Raw genomic sequence first — 23219 nt, forward strand, 5'->3', positions numbered from 1 at the left:
TGTAACAAGTTATTGTGGTCATGATAGAATTGAACAGATTAGGTCTTGATAAATGATCAGAGAGCTGAAGTCAGTGATTGTAATGTCGGCCTGTGTATGGTTTTGACATTTTGATGTACAGCGTCGCACCCCCTTTGTGATGGCCGATCATCAGTCAAGCCACTGCGCTTGTTAAGTTCACTCTCTGGGACGAGAGTCGGAGTGGCACTGTAATTTCGTCTGACTCCGCTGTAATGATTTCCTTTTTTGCCTGTTCTTTCTAGTTCCGTTTGACTCCATGCCAAGAATAGGTCAAATATTTCACACTGAAGTTGTGAGCATTAAAAGAGGATCAGAGAGGCTTACTGGCCGACACACGTGGAAATAGATTTGTACACTGTATTAAAGTATGAAATGATAAATGATTAATCTGGCTTTTCAAAAGGAAACATCATGAATAGTTTAGAGACTATTGGCTGTATATAATATAGAGGTTGATGGGGGCGTGGGAGAGGAGAAGTGAGAGAAAGAGTGAGGAAGGGGCCTGGCAGACCTGTCGTACTGTTGTGTAAACAAAGGCACACATCACACTGGATGGTGAGAGAGAGAGACAGGGAGAGAGCGAGAGAGGGAGAGCAGAGCTGGTGTACCATTATTCCCACAGTGGCCATCAATTGATCCTGCCAAAAAGTTACTTACTGCCGCTTTTCCGAAAAAATACATTACAGATCTGTGGTGTTTTCAGTATTTATTTGCGGCAAAGGTGCAAGAATTGTCAAAAACATCAGCACAAGTGAAAATTTACAGGTACTTTCTTGTTGGTAGGTTTATTTCATTAGAAAAAAATTGTGATGATTTGAGAAAATTGACATTTTCTGTACAAAAGCTGGGAGTAAAGGGCACAGTTTCAAGCCCTGTGTGCAACATGTGCGTGGAGTAATAGATTAAAAAAAAAAATGCATTTACGGTATTAAATTTCAGTTTCTTGGATGGACTATAAAATGGTTTATCTGGAGTCTGGCTTTGACATTACCACAATGTAGACCAATATGTTCAATTCAACTAGCACAATGACAGCTGCTTCCATTTGTAGAATTAATTCAGACTCTTTTTGGTGATGGATAGCCTGGTTCCAGACTCCTGAATCACATCCCACCCCCAAGGAAATGGCCATTCAATCTGAATATCAGGCTAGGTGATGGAATGATGGCAGGCATGATCATCAAAATTTGGGGGAATAGTAAGAATAGAGTAATGTTGGATATTTAGGATAGTAATGTACAGTACACACATACACATGCCTGTAAACACACACACACACAAAGGCACACACACACACACACACACACACAGCAGAGCGAGTTAGTATGAAGACCTGCAGTCCATCCTGTGCTCCAATTTGAGCATCTGATCTAAGCAGAACAGACAGGCGAGAGCGACTTGCCCTAGAGTCATGTAAAATGCAAAGGAATATACTACTCTATTAAAGCCTCCTGATGGCAGAGAAAGGCCACACACACAAACACACAAGCACACACACTCATACACATATGCATGTTTACACACACATACACGCTTTGCACACCTCTGCTTATTGTTTGTCACACACACTCAGCACCATCATAACATCCAGACACCAGCACCCAGTATTTCTTACTTATGAATATAATACCTTCACACTAATCTTTTCAACTACCGTGAATGGAAATCAATTTCTTCGACCGATAGTGATAGTGAATTGACCCAGATTCTGATCTGTGGTTTGTCATCCCGTCATCCTGGCACCTCCTCATCCCACCTTGTCATGCAGTATCTCTTCCACAACACTTCTGAGTGCACTTCCAAGTGTACTTAACTCTCACAAGTCCACATGTTCTCGTTTCATTATTAAACCCTCTCTGCAGACTATCAACTTTTTATTACGCAGGCCTGCAGAAGTTCCTTCTCTCAAATATTCTCCACCCCTCGTCTAAGCCCCCTAACCCCAGACGACACTTTAAAACACTTAAGTCTGAAACCGCCTCTCAAATGCAGGACAAAATATTTACTTCCAGGCAGGAATATTTGCTGTCTGACAACGAGCGGGCTTTTTGCCTCTAAGTAGCAAAAGCGCCGGGAGTGGTGCAGCTATGAAAAGGGAGATCTCATATGACGTGTTCTTTTATCATCGCCAGAGGAGCCGGGAGACACTTTTATGAGACATGCACATTATTATTGATAGACATTCTCGGCGCTGCGGGGCAAAAGTAGTTAGTGTCGACTTGGGTCTCATGTTCGGCTCTATTCTATTTGCTTAATTGGTGTGCATCATAGTGATGAGCATTGCATTCCGGTTTCAGTTGCCTTCGTGAGCAAGAGGTTAACCTGGGTGACTTCCATGCTTTCTAGTGTTACATAGTTCAACCATTGGCTAAATTAAGTCAGCAATTGGAATCCCCAATGAATGTAAACCCACACACTTGCATACACACACACACCCACACAGACATTCTCTCTCTTATACCTACACACACACTTGTACACAGACGCACGTATTCTCTTTCAGACACAGACTTACACACACACACCTGTATATGCACATTCATTCAAACACACAGATGCGGAACTTCTTGAGGCTGATCTCAGGTAATGATGTAAGAGGGAAACATTGAATCTCGGAGCTCTCCTGGGGCCTTGGCGTGACTATTCTCGGAGTCGGCACTCATCTCGGCTCTTCTCTCTCTTACCCCCTTACAGTTTGCTGTCTCTCTATCTCTTGCTTCACTAAAATGCTTGCTCACCCCGAGCCACTTGTTTATCAGTCTAATGTTTGTTCTTGTCAGGGACAATATGTTCTCTCTCTGCAGCAGTCTGCTCAGTTATTCTTCATCTGGCCCCTGGGCTGTTCTTAGTCAGCCTGCGTCCCCAGACACCTCTCCGCTGACCAATGGAGGGCTTTAACTATTTATGGCTGCTATGTGTAGGCTTCTTACAAGCAAATTAGGCAGTGGGGGTGTAGGGCTCTTTGGGGGAGACCGAGAGTTAAGGCATTTTGTAAAAGCTGACAGCACCAAGGGTGTCTTTATGACATCACACAGAGTTTAGTCCTTTAAGACATGCAGTTGAATACAGTTGCTTTCTTCTATGATAAAGAATGGGTCATGGGTTCCATAATGACACCTCAATCAATTTTCTTTCAGACGCAAAAAAAAAACCCCAAAAAAACCCTAAGAGTACCTTTAGCGAATCCCCATTGAGGCATCACAAAGGGCACTTGCTTGGAAGCTTCCGGGCTGAGAGAAATTTTTTCCTTTTTCATTTCCATCCACTTGGGATGCGATTTCACACCATTAGCCCCCACCCAACCCCCAACCCCCCACCCCCCACCCCCCACCTCATACCGCCCCTGGACCATAAATATTTCAATCCCTCAATCTATATTCATTATAAAACACATGCCCAACGCAATATGTGGTTGTGAGGACACAGGGCTTTTATTTATTCATCTTATTTATTTATATTTCTTTCCTGAGGGCGAGACGTTGGTTTCTATCCATCTGTGCTGATTGCTGGCTATTACAGAGCACTTAGAGCCTCTCCTGAACTGGCCAGAGGGGAGCACAATCCTCGTGAGATCCACTCGCTCCAGGGCTAAGAGGTGGTTGTTGTGTGTTATTTGGGGGGAAGGTTCCAGAGAGTTATGGGGTGTGTGAAAGCTAACTCAAAATATTTGAAATGAAAGCAAAAATTAATTGATCTTTTTTCTTTTTTTCTTTCAAGCACTACATAGTGCAATTATAGCTAGATGACCAATTCCCTTGGAAAACCCAGAGCCAAGCCGCATCTTAGTAATTTATATCGATGTTTATGAAAGAGATTATCTGACTGGGACTCTGTGCTCTGTACTGTATGCTCTTTGAAAGCAAACTGACATCAGAAACTCAAAGTTGATCAAAAGTCAGTGGTTCTGTCCTTGTCATACAGCTTGGAATGCTGCCGTGTATCATGTTGTGCTAATTTGTGCTGTAGGCTTTTCAACAGGGATTTGACTCTCATCACAGGACTATTAATTTCATGTCCAGTAAACCTTCCCTATGTTAAATGTACACTCTCTCTGCTTTCGAGTATCTCTCTGTGCCTGCTCATCTTGTGTCGCTGTAGGAGCTGAAGTGTAAATGGTGACAAGGTATGGCTCTTTGTTGTCCCTGGTGTGCTGTGTTAGTCACTCTATAGGAGTCAAGTCTACATGCACACTAATAATTCAATCTTAAACTGATTAAGGCAATACTCAGACGATTTAAACTGTCATATAAACACCTTTATCTGATTGGCTTAATAGGGGTAAGGTCATAAACGAGTAAGTCAAAGAGTAAGTATAACCTGGTTAACACAGCTAGATATCTGCTCAATCTTTTGATTTATTGTGCCATGTAAACCTTGGTTGGTCGTATTTTTTTGTCTTGATATAACAAATTAATGGTTTTGCCAAGCCTAGTAACCCTAATAGTGTTGCCAATGTTTATAAAGACTTAAGTAGACTTGACAATGTTAGAAGGAGAGATCCTGATTCATTTAATCATGGTATGACACAGGCAGAAATTGCAACCACAATCAGTAACATGCGTAAATCATGATTTCCCGAATTTCCCCTAGGGGATCAATAAAGTGCATCCTTATCCTTATCCTTATGTGGAGATAACAGGATTAAAAAATATATGAGCAACCACAGCCGCTCTCAGCTTCTGTAGTGCAGTGACAAGTAATTGACCAATTTTTAAATGAGTCCTTGTAAACCAGGTTATGAGAGAATCTGCGTTACTTTGAACCATGTAAACATTGTAATAGAAATATTAGCTGATCATTCCCAATAATTGTGGTATTGGTGTGCATGTAAATGTCCTCACTGTTATAAATCCTCTTTTTCACCCACAGAGTTGCTACTCTGCCTCAATCTGTATTACTTCAGTATCTATCTTAGTTTAGTTTATACTGTACTCTAGGGGTGGGACAAAATATCAATACTGGAATATGTCGTCATACTTCCTCTTGCGATACATTATTGATACACTGGCGCCAAATATCGATATTATTATCAAAACGTGCAGGCGCTCTAAACGGATTCCCCCGCATTAAGCCTGTTACCATTTTGACTTACCAGAGTCACTAACGTTACTTCATGACTCCTCGTGGTGGCGCTTCTCAAATGAATGAGGGTAAAGTAAACGGAAGTTAACTAACTTGCGGTGAAGAAGACAAATAATTCACAGAGGGGGCACCGTCATCTTTCAAGTCGAAAGTCTGGGCCCACTTCGGCTTGTACAACACTGATGATGGGACAAACAAAATCGATAAAGACTACTCGATCTGCAAGAACTGTCTCGTGAAAGTAAAGTACACTGGCAACACAACGAACATGCATAGCCACCTTGTTTGTCATCATCCTGAAGTTGGTAAGTACTGCAATGTGTCCAGGTTTACATAAAACAAGTTGGTTATGCTTGTTATGCACTGAAATGAGTCCAGGTTTACATAAAACGAGTTGGTTATGCTTTTTAAGCACTGAAATGTGTATTTTTTGCATTCATTTATTTGTTTTTTTAGTTTTCTGTAAACTTAATTTGCACAGATTGAAAAGATTTTAGTGAGGCATAGTTGTATCCTTCCTTTAAACATTTTAACTCCAGAACTGTTCTGCTTTCTGGCAGTTCAGCCTTTTGCCAGTTTATGTGTATTTTACATTGGAATGATGGCACATGTGGACAAGTTGCAGTCAGTATGTGTGTTAAAGAGGCACTACGCTAAGACTCTATGCACTTTGTTGTACATTGTTTCATCTCAGTTGTCAAATTCTGTGAAACTGACACCACAATGCAGTGAATAAATACATAACTCCTGCTTTTTGGCTTTTTAGGGGTATTTTTTCTTCTTCAGTTACACAGATATCGTGATGTATCGTAGATGAATTGTCTTGCAATGTATCGAGTATCGCAGAATCGCTGTATCGTGATACCATCGTTATCGTGGGCAACGTATCATGATAGTATCGTATCGTGAGTTACTCTGTGATTCCCACCCCTACTGTACTCCCACCAGTAGTGATGAGAACGTGAATGTCAGTGCTTATAAAGATTCAATGACCTCTGTACTGTCACCTCATAACATTATCTACAATTCAGTATGATCTAGTCTACTCTGAATCCCCGACAGAAACTTGTTTTTAAATCCTTTACTTGCACACCTTGTTTATCCTTCCTAGATACTTATCTCTGTTGACCCAAGCAACTAAAAACTAATCTACACATTTAAGAATATGTACAATTGTAGGTTTCATATGCTAATAAACCATAATCCGGAATTTTAATGCGCTTCAGTGTTATGAACATTTCATTTTGCAGAATCTCCTCCAATTCCAAGAGGATCCTTTGAGCCAGACAACAATGGACAAAAGATGCAGCAGTGCAAAAACATATTCTATTGCCAAGTTACACAACATTACTGGAATTTGTCTTTTCACATATGTTTCTTCACTGAAGTCAGAGTTCCTGCAGAGCAGCGCCCCCTCAAGTAGTTTGGGGCGCGCCACCTTGCTCAAGAGCACTTGGTGGGTACTAGATGTAACACCAGCTACTCTCCAGTCACCACATCACAGATGGAAACACTATCCTGTCTGTGCTGGGGAACTGAACCAGCAACCTTTCATTAATTAGCTTCTCTACTTGGAGGCAGGGGCATCGTTAGGAATTCTATGCCCCTTGACAACCTTTGGTTTTAATTAAATTAAGTGAGATTTCCTTGTTAAAGGATAAGTTGAGCAGTTTTGGACCTATATATAATTTGTCTCTTACCTGTAGTACTTGGACCCACAGAGAATGTTGACTCCCAAGTCAGCTGTCAGGTGAAAAGGCGAGCTCCGTTTCTAGGCCTCTTGCTGCTAACAATAAGTCCAAATGGGGTATGTCAAAATATTTCCCAAAAAAGCCATTTGTAGGCTCCACAGGGGAGTTGAGCATAAACGGGACACAATTCAGCCATTATGAATGCACACTTTCACTAATCAGGAAATCACAGAACTATTTTTCTCACCATTTATCCTTTAAGGTAAGCAAGATAAGCAATGAGGTGTTTTCATTGCAAATTTGACAGTAACCAGTATTTAGGAACAACCATGGCATTTTGGTGCACATTAATGAACAAGGTTTGACTATCTTCGTACAGCAGGTCCCTCTACGGCTTTCCTTCCAGCAGCAGTGGAGGTGTAAATGGCAGCAGGCCAGTGTCTGTCTTGTCTCCTGGGTGTTGCTGTGTGTCATGTCACTGTAGAGGCATGCAGGTCAGCTCTGCTACACGCACAGTACATGCTCTGCTCTCCTTAGATCTGGATGACCGCATCCTGTAGTACAAGACCAGCAAGGTGCGCGTGGGTAGGACGGATGTGTGTGTGTATGCGCTTTTGTGGTTGAAGGTATGTGTCTGCATGAGGGCGTCTGTGTGTGTCTGTATGTGTGCACACGTTTGTTGCCTCTTGTAGATTCTCCAGCAATCTGTCCAGTGGTGAGTGGCGTACATGTTTTTTGCAGCATAGTAGACAATAGCACTGACTTGACTGCAGCAGTTGGCAAAGCATGCATGGAACACCTCATTATATATTCAACCAATGCCAACTTAAATGTAAAATTTGTTTTTGTTTTATATTAATACAATTCAGAGCACACCTTTTAACACCTGTCTGAGACAACAAAAATTGATTGCTAATCCTTAGCCTTTGCAATGCTCCCACTATATATTTCCAACAGTCTTTTAACTGCTTTTTGAGAATGTATGTACTTTTTGTCTTCTTCATGTTTAGTTCATGTACATTAGGAGCCACAATATAACAAAAAAATCCTTGATAAAATGGTTTTAATAAAGATAAACTCTCTGGGATGCTGGCTTGATATTGCCTCTAAGAACAGGGACTCTGGTTTGAGAGTAAGACTGAGTTACAGCCAAGAAAGGGTTTTAATTATTACTCAGTAGCAACTGGGAATGGATGTAAGTGTGTGTGTGTGTGTGTGTGTGTGTGTGTGTGTGTGTGTGTGTGTGTGTGTGCGTGTGTGTGTGTGGTATCGGTGCGTGATCACAAACAAGACGGGGGTCATTGCTGCTCACCCAACAAAAATACGATAATTCTCAATGACTTGTCACTTTTCAAGGGGCATGATGTTGCTAAGCTACGTCAAGTGCCTTAGGACCAACAACCAGGAAACTCACAATAATACTGTGGCTTCAGTTGAGTCACAGAAATGAAGCAAAGACTTTCCCGTAAATATAAGAATAATGCCAAATAATCACAGTGAACAGCCTCACTCACAGTCACACATACACATTCTCAAAGCCGTATTCATATTTATGCTTGTTTGTGGGGGACAGAGAGAGGGATGGGTGGTTTAAAGGATGCGGGAGCGGGGGGAGAAAAAGTTAGGATACTCTGACAACTTATCTGTTGTTAATGGACCTATATTGACTGGCCTGCATGAAACCACAGTAAGTATTCCATGTCTGCACAGTAGTAGAGCACATTCTCTGGTGTTATAGATAAGTGTTGCCCCCCCACCCCCCACCGCTTCAGACTTAGAACACCCCTCTCCCCCTGCTACCCTTTTCCTCCTTCCTTCTCCTCTTTCCTCTGCCTTTATCCCTCCATCTTACCTATTGATTGGTCAATAATGTGTTTTCAGTGGTAGATTAATGGCACATTATCCTCCTGACAAGGGTGTCTGAGGGGACAGGACGTGAGGGAGGGTGTGAGAGACGAGGCTCTTTAATTGATATACAGTTTGTGTGTTTGTGTGTGTGTGAGAGAGAAAGAGAATGAAAGAATGGGCACATCAAATATAGTTTATTTTATATAGATTTAATGCAACTTTCTCAAATTTGTTATTTCATCTAATATAGCTTCACACATTGTTTATTGTTGTATTCTGTTTGTGTAGGTTCTCCTAAAACAAAATAAAAACCTATTTGTATTCTGAATGATAAATGATGGAATCTTAATTGCTTCACAATTGGAGAGATTTGTTGTTTGTGATTCTAATTTAATGGAGGGATGAAGTCATGTTTATTTGACAGCTCTGCTGTGATGAGATGAATTAATCAGACATGATAGCTGATCTCACATGATCTCAAACGTGTGGTTGTGCTCACACACACACACACACAGACACACACACACACAATATTTCTTGTACTATTTCTTCCTCTTGGGATAACCGTGAAATACATCCTGTCCAAAAGAGATTATCCCCTTGTCTTATTCTCATCCTTTGAATGGTCTCTCCCTTCCACTCTCTCTCTTCAGACTTGGGTCAAATATTACTAATAATATCTATATTTTATTTTAACCTGCTTAGAGTACTGGATCAGTTGGGTTTATGGCATCAGGTAGTCAGTGTGTGATTTCCTAAACTTTGCTAGACTTATTTTGTGGCCACCTCCACCCCAAATGGTATACCAGGCAGGTTAAAACAGGCAGTTAGTCCACTCACATATGAGTGTACAATCACACACACACACACACACACACACACACCTTGTTTCGGTTATCTTTGTTTTTATCTGTTTTTATTCTTATTTTTAAAAAGCAGCATGTGACAAACCTGCTTGTTAAAAGTGTTCTAGAAATAAACTAAATGTGCAGACAATATTTGTCCCAGGTCTGGTCATCCTTATCCTCTCTCTCTCTCTCTCTCTCACACACATGCACTCTCCCTCTCCTGTCCCATGTCTGTCACCTCTTATCCCTTTCTCTATATCACTTGCTTTTTGGGGATTTAACCCCTTCTGCCATCTTTCAATTTCCTTAAGCGCTATGCATTATGGAGAAGGGTGGCAGAAGTTGACTAAATTAGCAGATCAATAGGTCATCAAACAGTCTTTAAGTGTGACACACACACACTCGCACACAGACGTCCCATATCAGGTTTCCCCCTCTAACTAATAGCCTTGTTGTTTACTTTACGATGTGCTGTGTCATGTAGTTTTGGTTTCAGGTCCCCTGGTGCATTGGGACACACTGGGGAATTGTACACAGTCTTTCCAATGCTGGTGGATATACAGTAGCAGAGGTCACTCACTCTTGCCTTGAAAATACTAAACACATTTTTACAGATTTTGTTTTGGAAATGTTTCAGTTTGATGGTTTTCACAGCTTTATAATGTCTGTATTTATTCACAAGCTGCATAAATCAAAGTCCTTTAATTCAGAATATTCACAGTGGCAATCAAATTATTATAGCAACTTTGTCAAGGAAGCATGTTTGAACTGATGGTCGCTGTCAATATGATTTTTTTTTTACTGCATACCAGGTTGAGAACATCACTTTCCTAAAATGTTGCAAACTTCAAATATAAAACTCTCCAGATTAATTAATGTTTTAAAATGAAAGCTTGAATGAGGCTTCAGTCTCTTTATCTTGTTCACTGAGCAATGAATCTGATAATAACCATCCATCTCCTGCTCCGTTTCTGATGACGGCCAAGACCAAAAGGAGACACACACATACAAACACACACACACACACACACACACACACACTGATTAAACCCAAACCAAACCAATGTGTGACCGGAGCTATTAATTTTACCATGAGCAATGACTGGCCTGTATACTAAACAGAGCATAGATGTGGAGATCCTTAATGTGACGTTTTATGGTGACAGTCTTCTTCTGTACTTTCATGTTTCGGGGACAGACTGTCCCATCGTCTTGGGCGATGACCTTTGTCAGATGACTGGGAGAGGTCAACAGGGGTCAAAGTAACGGGCGAGCTGACAGAGGGGCCCCCATCTAGTCATGCAGAAAGGAGCCGCCAGAGAATTCTCACACTAACGCACACACACACACACACACACACACACACGGTCACTCTCTAATATGCAGTCTCTCCAACCAACAGGAACAGCTCTCCCTCGCTCCTGACCAGCCAGACCCCGACTATAGAGGGGCAAAGACCCGTGCAGAAATACAAACGTGACCGTAGGTATCCCAACACAAACACACACTCATCAACTGTTCTGACTGATCTCTCCCTCTCCCTCTCTCTCTCTCTCTCTCTCTCTCTCTCTCTCTCTCTGTCTGTCTGTCTCTCTCCCTCCCTCATACACACTTTCTTCCCCACTTTTTCTCTCATTCATTCATATTCACACACAGTTGGGCTTCAGTGCACAGACTACTATGATGAGCTATGACAAGGCAAGAGGCGGGAGGCAAGAGGAGCAAGAATGGGAAAGGCGAATGGAGTGACAAAATAAGAGGCCAGTAGTAGAAACAATTAGCACTGATTGTGATAAGCGTAGAGGTGAATGAGTGTATTCATCTTTACGCAAATGTATGTCTGACCCGTAATCAGTACAGTAACCTAGTAGTGGCATGGAAATAAAAACATTCTTACTTTATTCTGTGGATTCCAGTGTTTCATCCTGTGGCTGCCTTTAACAAAGTATTATCCTTGATTTATTTCTTCAATAAATAACCACAAATATGAATGACTTAAACATTAATAATGGCTAGCATTTGGCCACGCCTCTTTCTCCACATCTTGCCCGTCTGCCTTCATTACTGAGTGGGTAGCCGCCAGGGATTGTGGGTACTGAGCAGTGGTGTGACTCTCTAGCAGCTCTGAAACACGAGACAGCCCGCCGGACATAACAGGCCTCTTTTCTTGTTCAGTGGATGGACACACACGCACGGACACACACGCACACACGCACACACAGACGCACACACAATCAGTGTCTGAATCACACACACAATGACATACAAATTCCTTGGAGCTTTCTTTAGAAGTCATTGTGTGCAACGGATCTATAATGAACATATTGTGGACTGATTCTTACTGGCCGCTTGCTTTCTTCAGATGTCTTAGAATATAATTTGGTTATTATGTTTAGAAGTGTGTGTGTTTTTGTAATGTTGACAATTTAGTTTTTCATTTCTGGCAGTCAGAGTAAAGAAAAACTAACCTTGCTGCCGAAGACCCAGTTTACCAAAGTTGCATCTTAGCAATAAGATGCATGAATTCAGTATGTGACCTCTCGCAACATGATCACCCTCTAGCATGTGAATCAATACATTTGTAGCCTGCCCCTTGACACAGACACCTCAAGTTGTGTGTGTGTATGTGTGTGTGTGTGTGTGTGTGTGAGTGAGAGCGATTTCATTCCTTGTTCTGCTCAAAGAGAGTATCCCTTTAGAATAAAGGGATAAAAGGTGGAAAAATGAGGAGAATGACAGAGGAGGATGAGAAATCCTATTTACAGCAAGAATATGTAACTATGTCTGTACAGTTTAGGTGTATTATATTCACTGTGGTTTAGATCTGCAGTGTGAAAGCTGTATAGGGTGCATTGGTGTGGCAAAGTGCACCGGAGGTCAAATGGCAGCACAGACAGCAACACTGATGGGGTCAACTCACGTTCAACTCAGTGAATACAGGAAGTGGATTTTAATTAGGCCATAAAATAACTAATTTTTCATTCATTGAAGAATAATGGAGTATGATTTGAGATTGTGATTATTAGCCAAGAGTTGGATTGAGCCCCACTCTGCACAGCTAAAAGATCCCACTCCTCGATGGTCACAACTTCCCAGACTTTCACTATGACTCAAGATATTTGAAAGACCAGTATGATTCTCGTTAAATTTGCCCAACAATAACGGTAAGCGTTTCAGTGGAAGAAAATCCATAAAAATAAAAATGTGTGGGTACAGTCGTATTTTCCTGCATCAGCATTTGTCCAAAATATTTTAGTTTGTCAAAAAGGAACAAAATTAGGCAAACGCATACCTCATTGGCCAACAGATAACCCAGGATGCCTAGTTTAAATAGTAAATATGTAGGCGGTAACACATCAATATTCATATTTCAGATTTGTCTCCATGAAAGTATCCAGTATATGTAGATATTCAGCATTATTGCAGTTGAAATGGACCGGTATTTGAACTTGACTCTCTGGTTACTGACTAACGTTTCTCCTTAATTCCTGGTCTGCTCTCCTTGATCAGATTAGACAGAGCTAGAAATTCCACAAAGCAGATGACAACTAAGATGTGTTATCAAAGTGGCTGGAGATCTATCAGGGCCAGTAAGCCCATCTATCTGTTTAGGACTTAGTGTAGCACATGAATTCATTCTGCAGCCTTAGCTACATTTCCAAACACCAAACGCAGATCTTTTAGGAGCTGACTTAAAGCTTGCCCATAAAACTAATTGAACCTTGGCTTCACAGCGATAGGAACACACATCCCCATGTGTACACTTTAAATTATGATAATGGCATTGCTGTATTGCTCTATGCGTATGGAGGAGCCTACTCTTCAGGAAGTGGGTTTGAGAATCTGGATGCATTCTCCCAGAGAAACTTGCATTGGCACAAGCCTCACCTCCTGTTTGCATCTGCCCACCATTTCCTGCCTGTAGGAAATGTGATTGCATAGGTCACAGTGGTCTGACCAGTGTACAGTGCATAAAGTCTAATGGACCTTATGCATTAATTAAGTTGAGCTGATGCTGATTTATTTTTTTTCATTTCTTCACACTGCTTTGCTTACATGTTCAGGATAAAGGCCATAATTCATATTTACATATTTAGGCCTGAGGTTGAGGCAGAAAAAAATTGTAGGCCTACAGGCAGTTTAGGCCTAATGGATCAGCATGAATTGTCTCACTTTAAAGTCAGGCCTTTGACCAAAAGTATAAATCCTTGCTTTGATTTAAGTATTTGTCAAAGTTTGTATTTTTTCTGTTCAGTTTGTCTTCTATCACTCTTAATCCATATGAAATCCATTGAGTGCATTATGTTGAAATTACAAAGGTATAAACAGTCAGTGAATTCGTTTTGTCTAGTTTGGATTAACCAGCTGACTGGACATTACAACATAGTATCCCCAATTACTAATAAAGCTATGATCTCTGGAACACAAAAAGTTCACTTCAAAATACTGAATCAATTCTGTATAATATTTCTTGAATGAAGATGTTTTAATTAATTACAGTTTCAGTAAATGGTGTAATGAGCCTATAGGCAAAACGTGGGATAAAGTAAGAATAGTAGGATACTGCTAAGAAAAATAAAAAAATAGACATGCGTGAAACATAGAATAAAATGTTAATTACATTCATTTAAATACATAGATAATTTCAATAATTCAAAATTCATTATGATACAGTAAATGCATGCAAATAGCTAGGCTATAGTAGTTTCTTTGGCGGCTTAGGCTGCTGGAAATGCTGCTGTCAATATAATAATAATAATAATAATAATAATAATAATTACAATAATAATAATAATAATAATAATATGAAAATATCATGTAAACAATAAAATGCTGCTGTTTTAGGCCTCCCCCCAGGCTATCATTAGCTTAGCCTGTTAAAGGAAATCTCTTGTTTCATACTACAAACGGCTATGTGTAAGTATATCAAGGTTGTGTTACGCCTATACCAAATCCATAAATTTATCTAAAAAATAAATAATACCGAATCAGCTTATTTTTATGTGATATGTAATTAGTCCTCCTCTCTTTGTACTTGCAGTCTTCAAAACAGCAAGGCCGCAGCTCCGGCCCCACAATCTAATCACCATAAATGCTTGAAACTTGGCAACAGACGACCAAAAAAGTGTCTTTCTCACATGGCGAATTAATGAGACCATCATACGTCCCCGTCATACAGGCTAAAGTACTTGCTGGCGTTTGAGAAGCAGAGATAAGGCGTGCTGCTCCCCGTGTACACAACGGGCAGCGGCATGGGCAACAAGCATCTCCCCAGGAGGTTGCTCTCTTTGTACAAGGCCGGGAGCTGCCCCACCACCACGGGCTTGCCAGTCTCGGGGAAATCGGTAACGGGTCCGTCGATATCAGTCGAGATCTGCCGTTTCAACTTATTCCTGCGGTTCTGAAACCATATTTTCACCTGGGTCTCCGTGAGCTGGAGGGAACTGGCGAGGCAGGCGCGCTCTGCGCTGCTCAGATAGCGTTTCATGTCGAAGGTAGACTCCAACTGGAAAATCTGTCTCTTGGAAAAGATAGTGCGTGTTTTCTTTTTCGTTATCAGTTTGCTCTTCTTGGTGGAGGTGCTTCCTTTGTGGGGGTCCGCCGTCGTCGTGGTGGAGCTGCTGTCGTCGCAGCTGCTGTCCCCGCTCTCGAAGCGCGCCTCCGTCGCCTTTCTCGGGTCTCCGCGGCTGATGACGACGGATTCCGTTGCTCCGTTGCTGCCGGTGACCAACTCTGAGAAAAAAAATTTAGTTTAGCCTGTTGTGGTTTAGGCTTAAAGCGTGCGGCTAAACATACAAACTGACTTAAGCTGTAGTAAAATCACCTGATGAGACTCGTGCGTAACGGTGAACAAAGATGACACATGGTCTCTAATGTCGTGCAATTATACAGCTATCAATTCACCAGACGCACCACACATTAGTTAACACCCTTACCACTTTCGTTAAGTCTGGGGCCCGGATCCTGCCTCTGGTGAACTCCGTGCTCCTCGTAGCGGCGCTGGAAACCGTCTTTACGCATCGCCGTGTCATCCTGCAGTCCGGCGGGGTGACAACTGTCATAGTTCCTCCCGCTTGTCTTCAGGTTCAGGATGTTGTCAATGGTGAATTTCAGAGAGGCTGCGGGTCGACATGGTCCGTCCACTTTGTTCATATTCTCCAATGCGTTTATTAGTCCTCTTTTTTTAACTTCCGCGACGGAATTCGCTGCGCGCTGTGCTCTGAATGGGACGTTAATCTCACTAACGTCTTGATACTCCAAGCACCATAGCAGCAGCCACTGACCAGGCACTGCTGGGCTGGCGACGCTCTGCCTCCACCGTTACTGAACGGACCGGATGGAGCGCGTTTTGTCCTCATTGATTGGTCAAGAGGAGCGCAGAGTCACGGGCCAATTAGAGCGAAGGGGAGGGAGGGCAGGAGAATGTTGTTGTATTTTGTTCCCCACGCCCTCCCCCTCCCACCCCACCCCACCCCGCCCTCTCCTCTTCCTCCTCCTCTTTATACATCTGATGCATAGAGATACTTTATTGCAGTGTTTCTCAAAGTAGGGCCCGGGGACCTCCGGGTGTCGCCCAGGAAAGTCAGGAATAGTTAAATTCCACTGTTATTTCACTCCCTAGATATCTGCGCAATGAGAGAATGTATGGGAATGATTGTTTTGATCATAGGTTTGACTCTCCCCACTGTTATCATCCCAACTACAGTACAGGCAGTTGTATAATTTAGGACATTACATTGTCATAAAACATCTATTTGGGGTCCCGGACATGAAAAGTTTCTGAACTGCTCCATAATCTTCCAAATTGATAATTGAGTGGATCATTCATGTGGCCCCTGCATTTTAAGTGTGTGTGTGTGTGTGTGTGTGTGTGTGCGTGTCAATAATTGCATAATGGTGTTTCCCAGATGGATTTAGAATTTAACATTTTTAGAACAAATATCAACCGAATATAAAATTTTAAAAGTTTGGCTATTACCAACTTCTTTTGAAGTATGTGCAGCATTACGCATATAGAAACAAATGACGTTTTTATAGAAAATACAAACAAAATGTTTGTTTGTAATGCCATTTTCTATTCACAAAAGTATCTTGTTAGTTGTGGCAGTTATTTATTTATTAGCCAAAGATGTATTTTTTCTCATATTGAAAGACGATGCGAAAACTTCTCATAGCCTCAAAATCGTCCCCTATATCACTTATGTTGTTAGTGCAATGCCAGCGTTTATTAGGCTATTCTATTTTTATTTATTTTGTGTAGAACTACCCATTGCTGGGTGTTTTTGCCCTCTTTGATTTTTTAAAGAATGCTATATAGGCCTATCTTATATTTTTAGGCTAATCTATAGGCCTATGAAAAATTTGAAAAAAAAATGAAAGAATTTTGTATAGGCTATAGAGACATTCAGCGGAGAGTTGCAATCCACAACAGAATCCACGTTTTGTGGTGTGTTGGGCATTTTCGTCTGCTGTGCTAGGCTTTTGGTCTAATCGAGTTTTGTTACCTAACTTTACTTTCCCAAAATGATTTGGGGGAAAAACACGTTTATGACAGATTTGCAATACACATAAGTTTAATGCAGACCGTTTGGGAAATAATCTTTTTTTTAATTTCAGCTGGCTAACTGCAAGTTGCTTGAACTCATTAACGTCTCCTCACGTGTAAGTTATGCACACCCTATTAAATATTGTATTGAGGTGAGCATCACAAGTATCAACTCTGCAGATGGATTTCCCAGACGCCAAGAGAGAGAAGAGAGTGAATACACTAATAACAGACCTTGTATCAGCAGAACGTGAAGAAATGTCCAGTAGGTCTGTAGGTTAACTTTGTCGTTTCCCAAAAGACACACAGGCTCTGACTGTATTGCTTTGTTCTGTGTTTGTGGCGTCACAGAACATATGGATTCACTTCAGAGACAGGCGCATGGCATTCGATAATATACACTGTAAACCTATAGCCTACACGTTTATAACTGGAAGAAATTAAGAGACATTTGACTTGGTGTTACAAACAACAGAAAGGTAAACTACAGTGAGACACAAGACAGCACATGTTTTCTGTGCTTGATTTTTTTTATTTATCTATTATGTGAAAAAGTGACAAAGTTGGAAAAATGTGGCTTTAAATATAAAAGTTTGCAAAAATATGCGTGTATTCAAACATACATGAACAGCTTCGGCCTCTACCCTCGGCCTTGGCATGCTTGACTATTATCACAGCCTACTGTGACAAGAGCACAGACTCTTGTAGAGACTTATAAACGGAAACATACAGATGATTCATCATTTATTGTGTGTAGTAATAATATTCTCTGCAGGTCTTATCTTTGGATGCAGTCAATAGTTTTCTGCGACCATGTGAGTTATTGCACGATTCAGTATCAACAGGGTAGGCGAATGATATGCACAAACAAAACAAAAAAAGTTTGATATATCAGTCTTCAACAGTCTTTACACCAAGCCGGTCATCTGTGACCTTAACATACTCATGGAGTGAGCGAAAGAGGACAGAGGGTAATTGATGGAGTTGGAGAATCCCACGACGGGTGGCGAAACCTGGTGCCCGTTCAGGTTGAAACCCAGTGCTGCTGTGGGTCCGGGGCCCTCGTGATACAGGATGGGGACCCTGACAATCCGCTGGGTCGAGTGGGAAATATTTGCAGCCTCAAGGTCCGCCGCCAGCTGTCTCTTCCATTTATTTCTCCGGTTCTGGAACCATATTTTGACCTGGGTCTCCGTCAGGTGGAGAGACGCCGCCAGCCCGGCCCTCTCCGAGCTGCTGAGGTACCGCTTCACATCGAAGGTGGACTCCAGCTGAAACACCTGACTGCGACTGAACACGGTTCGGGTTTTCTTCTTCCGGGTGGAGCTCGGGTCCAAAGCTGCATCCTGGTCCGACCGCGCGTCAAAGCCATTCTGCGCGTCCTCGTTGTCGTCCGTCAGGCTGCTGTCGCCCGTTTTCCGGTCGGTTTCGTCGCTGCCCTCCGTTATTGGCTCGGACACGGCGGGAGAATCTCTGTCGCTGGTCGATATGGAGCAGCAGCGCTCCTCTGAACTCCTGGTATCATCCCTTGGACCTGAATTGGGGGGGGGGGGGGGGGGGGGACAACATAACATGAATCATGGCTTTGAAAAAGTACACTGCAAAAATGCCCATCTTGCCAAGTCGTCTCATATTAAGTCTGATTATAAACAAGTGAAAAAATATGCCAGTGGGTGAGACCAATGACCCACTTTTCTCGAAACAAGTGTCATTATCTTTTTTGATTCAAGAAAATTCTTAAAACAAGTTGATTTTAACTGCCAAAAGGTGTAATTACCGCTATCTACTCGCAGATTTTTCACATTACTTTAAGAAAACATTTGAAGACTATATATTAACTTAGATTAAAAAACCTTTTTAAGATATGCTTGTGTCTTGCTGTGCATTCATGCCCAAAAAGTTGAAGTGTGCAGGATGTGCAGAGTTTAGAAGTGTTGATTAGATGAGATTTGATTTGAGTAGATGAAACTGTAATGATCAATGTGGGGAAGTTGGGTCATCGCAGCAGCAGAGATTAGGATATAGACAAGAATAAAATAAAAAGAGAGTATCCTGCTGAAGACAATCCAGCAAGAAATTAAAACTTTATACCTTTTAGTAAGAGAGTAGCCTACCAAAAATACTCCATTAAGTAATTACAACTTTATTGTGTGGGTTTAGGCCTCGGCCATAGTGTGTAGGCGTCCTTGAGTTGTATAGACAGATGGATGGAGATACTGTACATACCCAAGGGAGGGACATCTGACCTGAGGGCGCTTAGTGACTAGTGCCCAAATGGCTCTGAAAGCTTAAGTCAGCTGTGCGTAAAAGTTTAGTTTTGACGTGTGTAGTGCTGCTGGATTTCTGTTGGTGGGACGTTTGGCATTTGTGTGTAACCTTCAGGGCCACTAGGATCGCTTGACGAAAAACAACCCTGGAATTTCCTCGCTGCCTCTTGGCAGCTGAAGGTGCAGTTGAGCGCTTACAGTGATCACACATGAAAAACAGGAGGTCTTAAATATGTTTTGCAGATCGATGCAGTGTCTGAGCCCAGGGCCCTTTAGAGATTTACCGTGCCTTTACAAGGATAACAAACCGGACAAACCAAGTGCACGCTCAGCTTTTTAACGAGTTTGGAAAGCCTGGCGATAACGGAGGAGGTAGAATGAGAGAACAAGAGCCACGGCGACGGCAGTCTGGGCTCCACACACTCGCGCTGATTTTTATTGGTTTTATCTAATGAAGCAAGAAGCCACAGGCGACGTGCCAGCCTTCAAAATTACTTCCGTAGCTTTGATCCGCTCACGAGGCCACGTCTACCGGGATATATTTCCCTGGTAAATCAGTGACGTAGCAGCGTGAATAATCTCACCAAACAATCAGTGATGTAGTGGTAAATAAAAGGTGGTTAACGACTACCTGCAGTCGTCAATCATTATATGCAAACAGCAACCACTAAACAAAATCAATTAGGCTATATTTTCAGAAAAGCATCAATTTATGTTTTTTTCTCTTAAGACTCTTTCATAGCTCATATCAACGTGATAGCCTACTATGATGTGATTTCATATTATAAATATCAATATAAGCTTAAAAATGTAGATAAACCATATCCCATAAATAACAATGTGGGTGAACAGTGGATTTACCCTCCAATACGTCCCTGCTAACAATAACAGCAATAGCTGCAGCAGCAAACAGTCATGCTTTTTGCTTGATAGGCTGCATAGACTACGATGCCCATAGCTTATACCATTTGCATGCAAAGTCCTTTTGCGCATCGACGAAAGAAATAATATTACAATCGGGTTATTTGCAAACACACAAGTGTAACTCACTGTTTGGTGTTTCCAGAGCTCTGAAGTTCAAGGCAGCCCCGCCGCGGTACCACTGCAACGACGAGTCTCTGTGTGGAGACCGGGATGTGGTGCTGTAGCCGACGGGCACTTGAGTGCGCATCTCGGCGTGGTGTGCATCCAGGACTCGGCCGGGGGAGACCGTACCAGCATCCCCCCGACTGTTGTCCGCCATCGACCCCTGTCCATCCCGCCCCTTGCCCAGTATATTCTCAATAAAAAACGACGAAGCCCTCGATGAAGTGGGAGTCTGATTGTCTGTTAACTTCTCCTGCATGTTTCCCGATAATATTAAACGAGCCACCCCAAGCAGCCTCGTCCGCGCTCCGTGTCTTTCTGTCACCGTGTTACGCGTTACGCAAAACCGAGCGGCTCCCCTCCTGATCGTGCGTCCCGGTGGCCAAAAGTCCAAATAATCATTTCAAACGTCGTTACTTTTCCACACCGATCGGATGAGGAGTCATGGCAAAGACGGGACGGGAATCTCCTCGGTGCCAGCAGGAGGAGAGAGAGACAGGGAGACGGAAGCAGTAGTACAGTGAAACGTCAAGTCAAACGCTTAACGAGCCGAGGGCATCCAGCGATTGGACGAGCACAATAGCAAATGGGGTTGTCCAAGGAAAGGAGAATTATTGTCTTGTGTGTGTGTGTGTGTGTGTGTGTGTGTGTGTGTTCACGTACAGGCTCGTCCCCTCGGGGCCATGCAGGCAAGAGAAAACCTCTGTTCGTGGTACAGCACTCTTTATTTGGGTCAATTAGGGTGCAAATCAAAATAAAGATCCGCCGGGCGGCCTGCATCCCCGGGGTCGAGGGTTGACAGGGCAAGCGCTCACCGCGAGCTATTGGCTGGGCAGGGAACGACAGTACGGAGCCTGTCATTTTATAAGAGGTAGTATGTGTGTGTGTGTGTGTGTGTGTGTGTGTGTGTGTGTGGGTGTGTGTGTTGCCCCTTATACTTTAATACAGATATTTGCAGCTATATATATATATATATATATATATATATCCTTGAAGCATATTTATTTAGTTATGTTTTCTTTTTTTCTTTATATTCACAGTGACGTGATATTATCTACCATAGACGTATGTATTTACTGAACCATGTAAATTGGCACATGAGACATCAGCGTCTGCTGTCAAAGGTTATCCAAACTGTGTGTAATAGGTCTATAGGCCTACTTATATGCTACCATTTGTCCTGCTGTCTTCCTTCTCATATTCATAAGTGCCTTAATTAGGCCTATATGTGTTTTCCTTTTTATCTAGATTTGATCGTTATAGAATTACTCATTCAGGCATATGCTGTTGTAATGGGCTACCTTTATAGCCATATGTTTTCAGCGCTAAATAATATGATTCCATTAGGCCAACGTCTTAAATATTTTCCGTTGTCATACAATAAGAAAAAAATCAGGGGATTGCATTAAAAAAAATAATCTTAATGAATTATTGCAAAAAGCAGCAACAGGAACAAATAACACAAACGTTTCGGGTGTCTTCAGTTTGTCTACAATAGGCCAAGCTACTAATTTTTCTTATATGGAATAGGCTAAAACACAGGCGTGTCTCATTTCCAACTGACCTTTCCAATTGACTTCCAGCAACACTAAGGTGTCTCCTAATTGGCCCAACAGTTAGATTGCAGCAATTTGGGAAGCACTAAATAATATAGCCTATCATACTGGAATAGGGTGAGAGGACACGCACATGTTCAAACGTGCATAAACACAAACCCACTAAAATATAAAAATGACATGCTCCCCAAGCTGTATGAGCTGTTTCACAACTTTGAACTGATCGGCCTAGAATGAATACTTTATAGGTTACTTTATATGCAAATGAATGTAGACCTATATATACAAGCGTTGCTTGCGGCTTTAGTGCTTATGGCACATATGGAAAACAGGATGTGTAGGTCTATAGCCTACTGTACAAACACTAAAAAGTTCACTGATTAAGGTTAAGACGTTACCAGTGAATGCAGCCTCACTGTGCAGATTAAGATAAACCTATCACTATTCGATCATCTAAAACATTTAAATGAGTGCTGACGGGCGTCTTTACCCTTTTCGTTGAAATGGCAAGACATTTGAGCTTTTTATTTCCCTCAATGGAGTCAGCGGCAGTGACCTTTAGCATTGTCCCCCCCCCCCCCCCCCCCCCCCCCTCTCTCTCTCTCTCTCTCTCTCTCTCTCTCTCTGTCTCTCTCTCTCTCTCTCCCTCCCTCCCCCCAAGGCTAGACTTACCCTTTGACAGAGGATCAGAGTAATGTTGCTCTTCAACCTAACACTCAATACCGACAACTAGCAGTAACATGACCCGCGAGTTGCAGAGGTCGTACACCTGTCTTGTAATATCCCGGTCAATACGCGACATAATATCGCGCTGACTGATGTGTGTTGGCTTGTTTTTTGGGGTATTTTTTTGTGTCTCTTTGTCCTCCCAATGAGGCCAAAAAGCCTTGTTTTCTCCCTCAAGCATAAAAACAGAAGTAATATCACCAGGTAAGGCTGGTTGCGGAAAGTTTAGCGCCTGCTATTTTATAATGTGAAATTCTAATAGTCCCTACCAAAAAAAACTTAAATTTTCTGTCTGACATTTGCCTGGCTTCTGCACCAGGAAATTTCTTTTCAATTTTTCTATTTAATGTTGGACCTTCATTTTTACTGAAGATGTAGAGAAAATGAAACGCAGAAACAAGGCTTACGAAAAACAACTGGGTCTAAAATCTTAGAATATTTTTTAGAAGTACTATACAAATAGCAAACCCATTAATGTCTTATGCAAATATGAAAGTGATACCTAGCTGCTCAAAATACCGCAAGGTACAATAAGGACACTGTGAACT

General features: G+C 42.0%; 2 protein-coding genes across 2 annotated transcripts; both read right to left on the minus strand.

Moving 5' to 3' along the window:
- Window positions 1–14648: 14648 nt before the first annotated feature.
- Window positions 14649–15643, minus strand: hmx4 (H6 family homeobox 4). The gene is made up of 2 exons (XM_071529862.1): window positions 15427–15643; window positions 14649–15223 (listed from the first exon to the last, which is right to left on the minus strand). The coding sequence occupies exons 1-2, from the start codon at window positions 15641–15643 to the stop codon at window positions 14649–14651; spliced, it is 792 nt and encodes a 263-aa protein (XP_071385963.1).
- A 2301-nt stretch (window positions 15644–17944) lies between these two features.
- On the minus strand, window positions 17945–20648 carry hmx1 (H6 family homeobox 1). The gene is made up of 2 exons (XM_071529823.1): window positions 20354–20648; window positions 17945–18570 (listed from the first exon to the last, which is right to left on the minus strand). The coding sequence occupies exons 1-2, from the start codon at window positions 20646–20648 to the stop codon at window positions 17945–17947; spliced, it is 921 nt and encodes a 306-aa protein (XP_071385924.1).
- Between the last annotated feature and the right edge of the window lie 2571 nt (window positions 20649–23219).

The sequence above is a fragment of the Centroberyx affinis genome, unplaced genomic scaffold (assembly GCF_046629955.1).
Source record: "Centroberyx affinis isolate AG114_WGS23_722 - 3 ecotype Tasmania unplaced genomic scaffold, CSIRO-AGI_Caff_v1 ptg000127l_1, whole genome shotgun sequence".
NCBI lineage: Eukaryota > Metazoa > Chordata > Actinopteri > Beryciformes > Berycidae > Centroberyx > Centroberyx affinis.

What these genes read in the sequence shown, in the direction of transcription:
- hmx4 (XM_071529862.1), bottom strand. Translation starts at nt 15,643, where the DNA reads ATGAACAAAGTGGACGGACCATGTCGACCCGCAGCCTCTCTGAAATTC. An exon ending in CCCCAGACTTAACGAAAGTG is followed by an intron (nt 15,224 to 15,426) that starts GTAAGGGTGTTA and finishes TTTTTTTCTCAG; the next exon opens with AGTTGGTCACCGGCAGCAAC.
- hmx1 (XM_071529823.1), bottom strand. Translation starts at nt 20,648, where the DNA reads ATGCAGGAGAAGTTAACAGACAATCAGACTCCCACTTCATCGAGGGCT. An exon ending in AGCTCTGGAAACACCAAACA is followed by an intron (nt 18,571 to 20,353) that starts GTGAGTTACACT and finishes CCCCCAATTCAG; the next exon opens with GTCCAAGGGATGATACCAGG.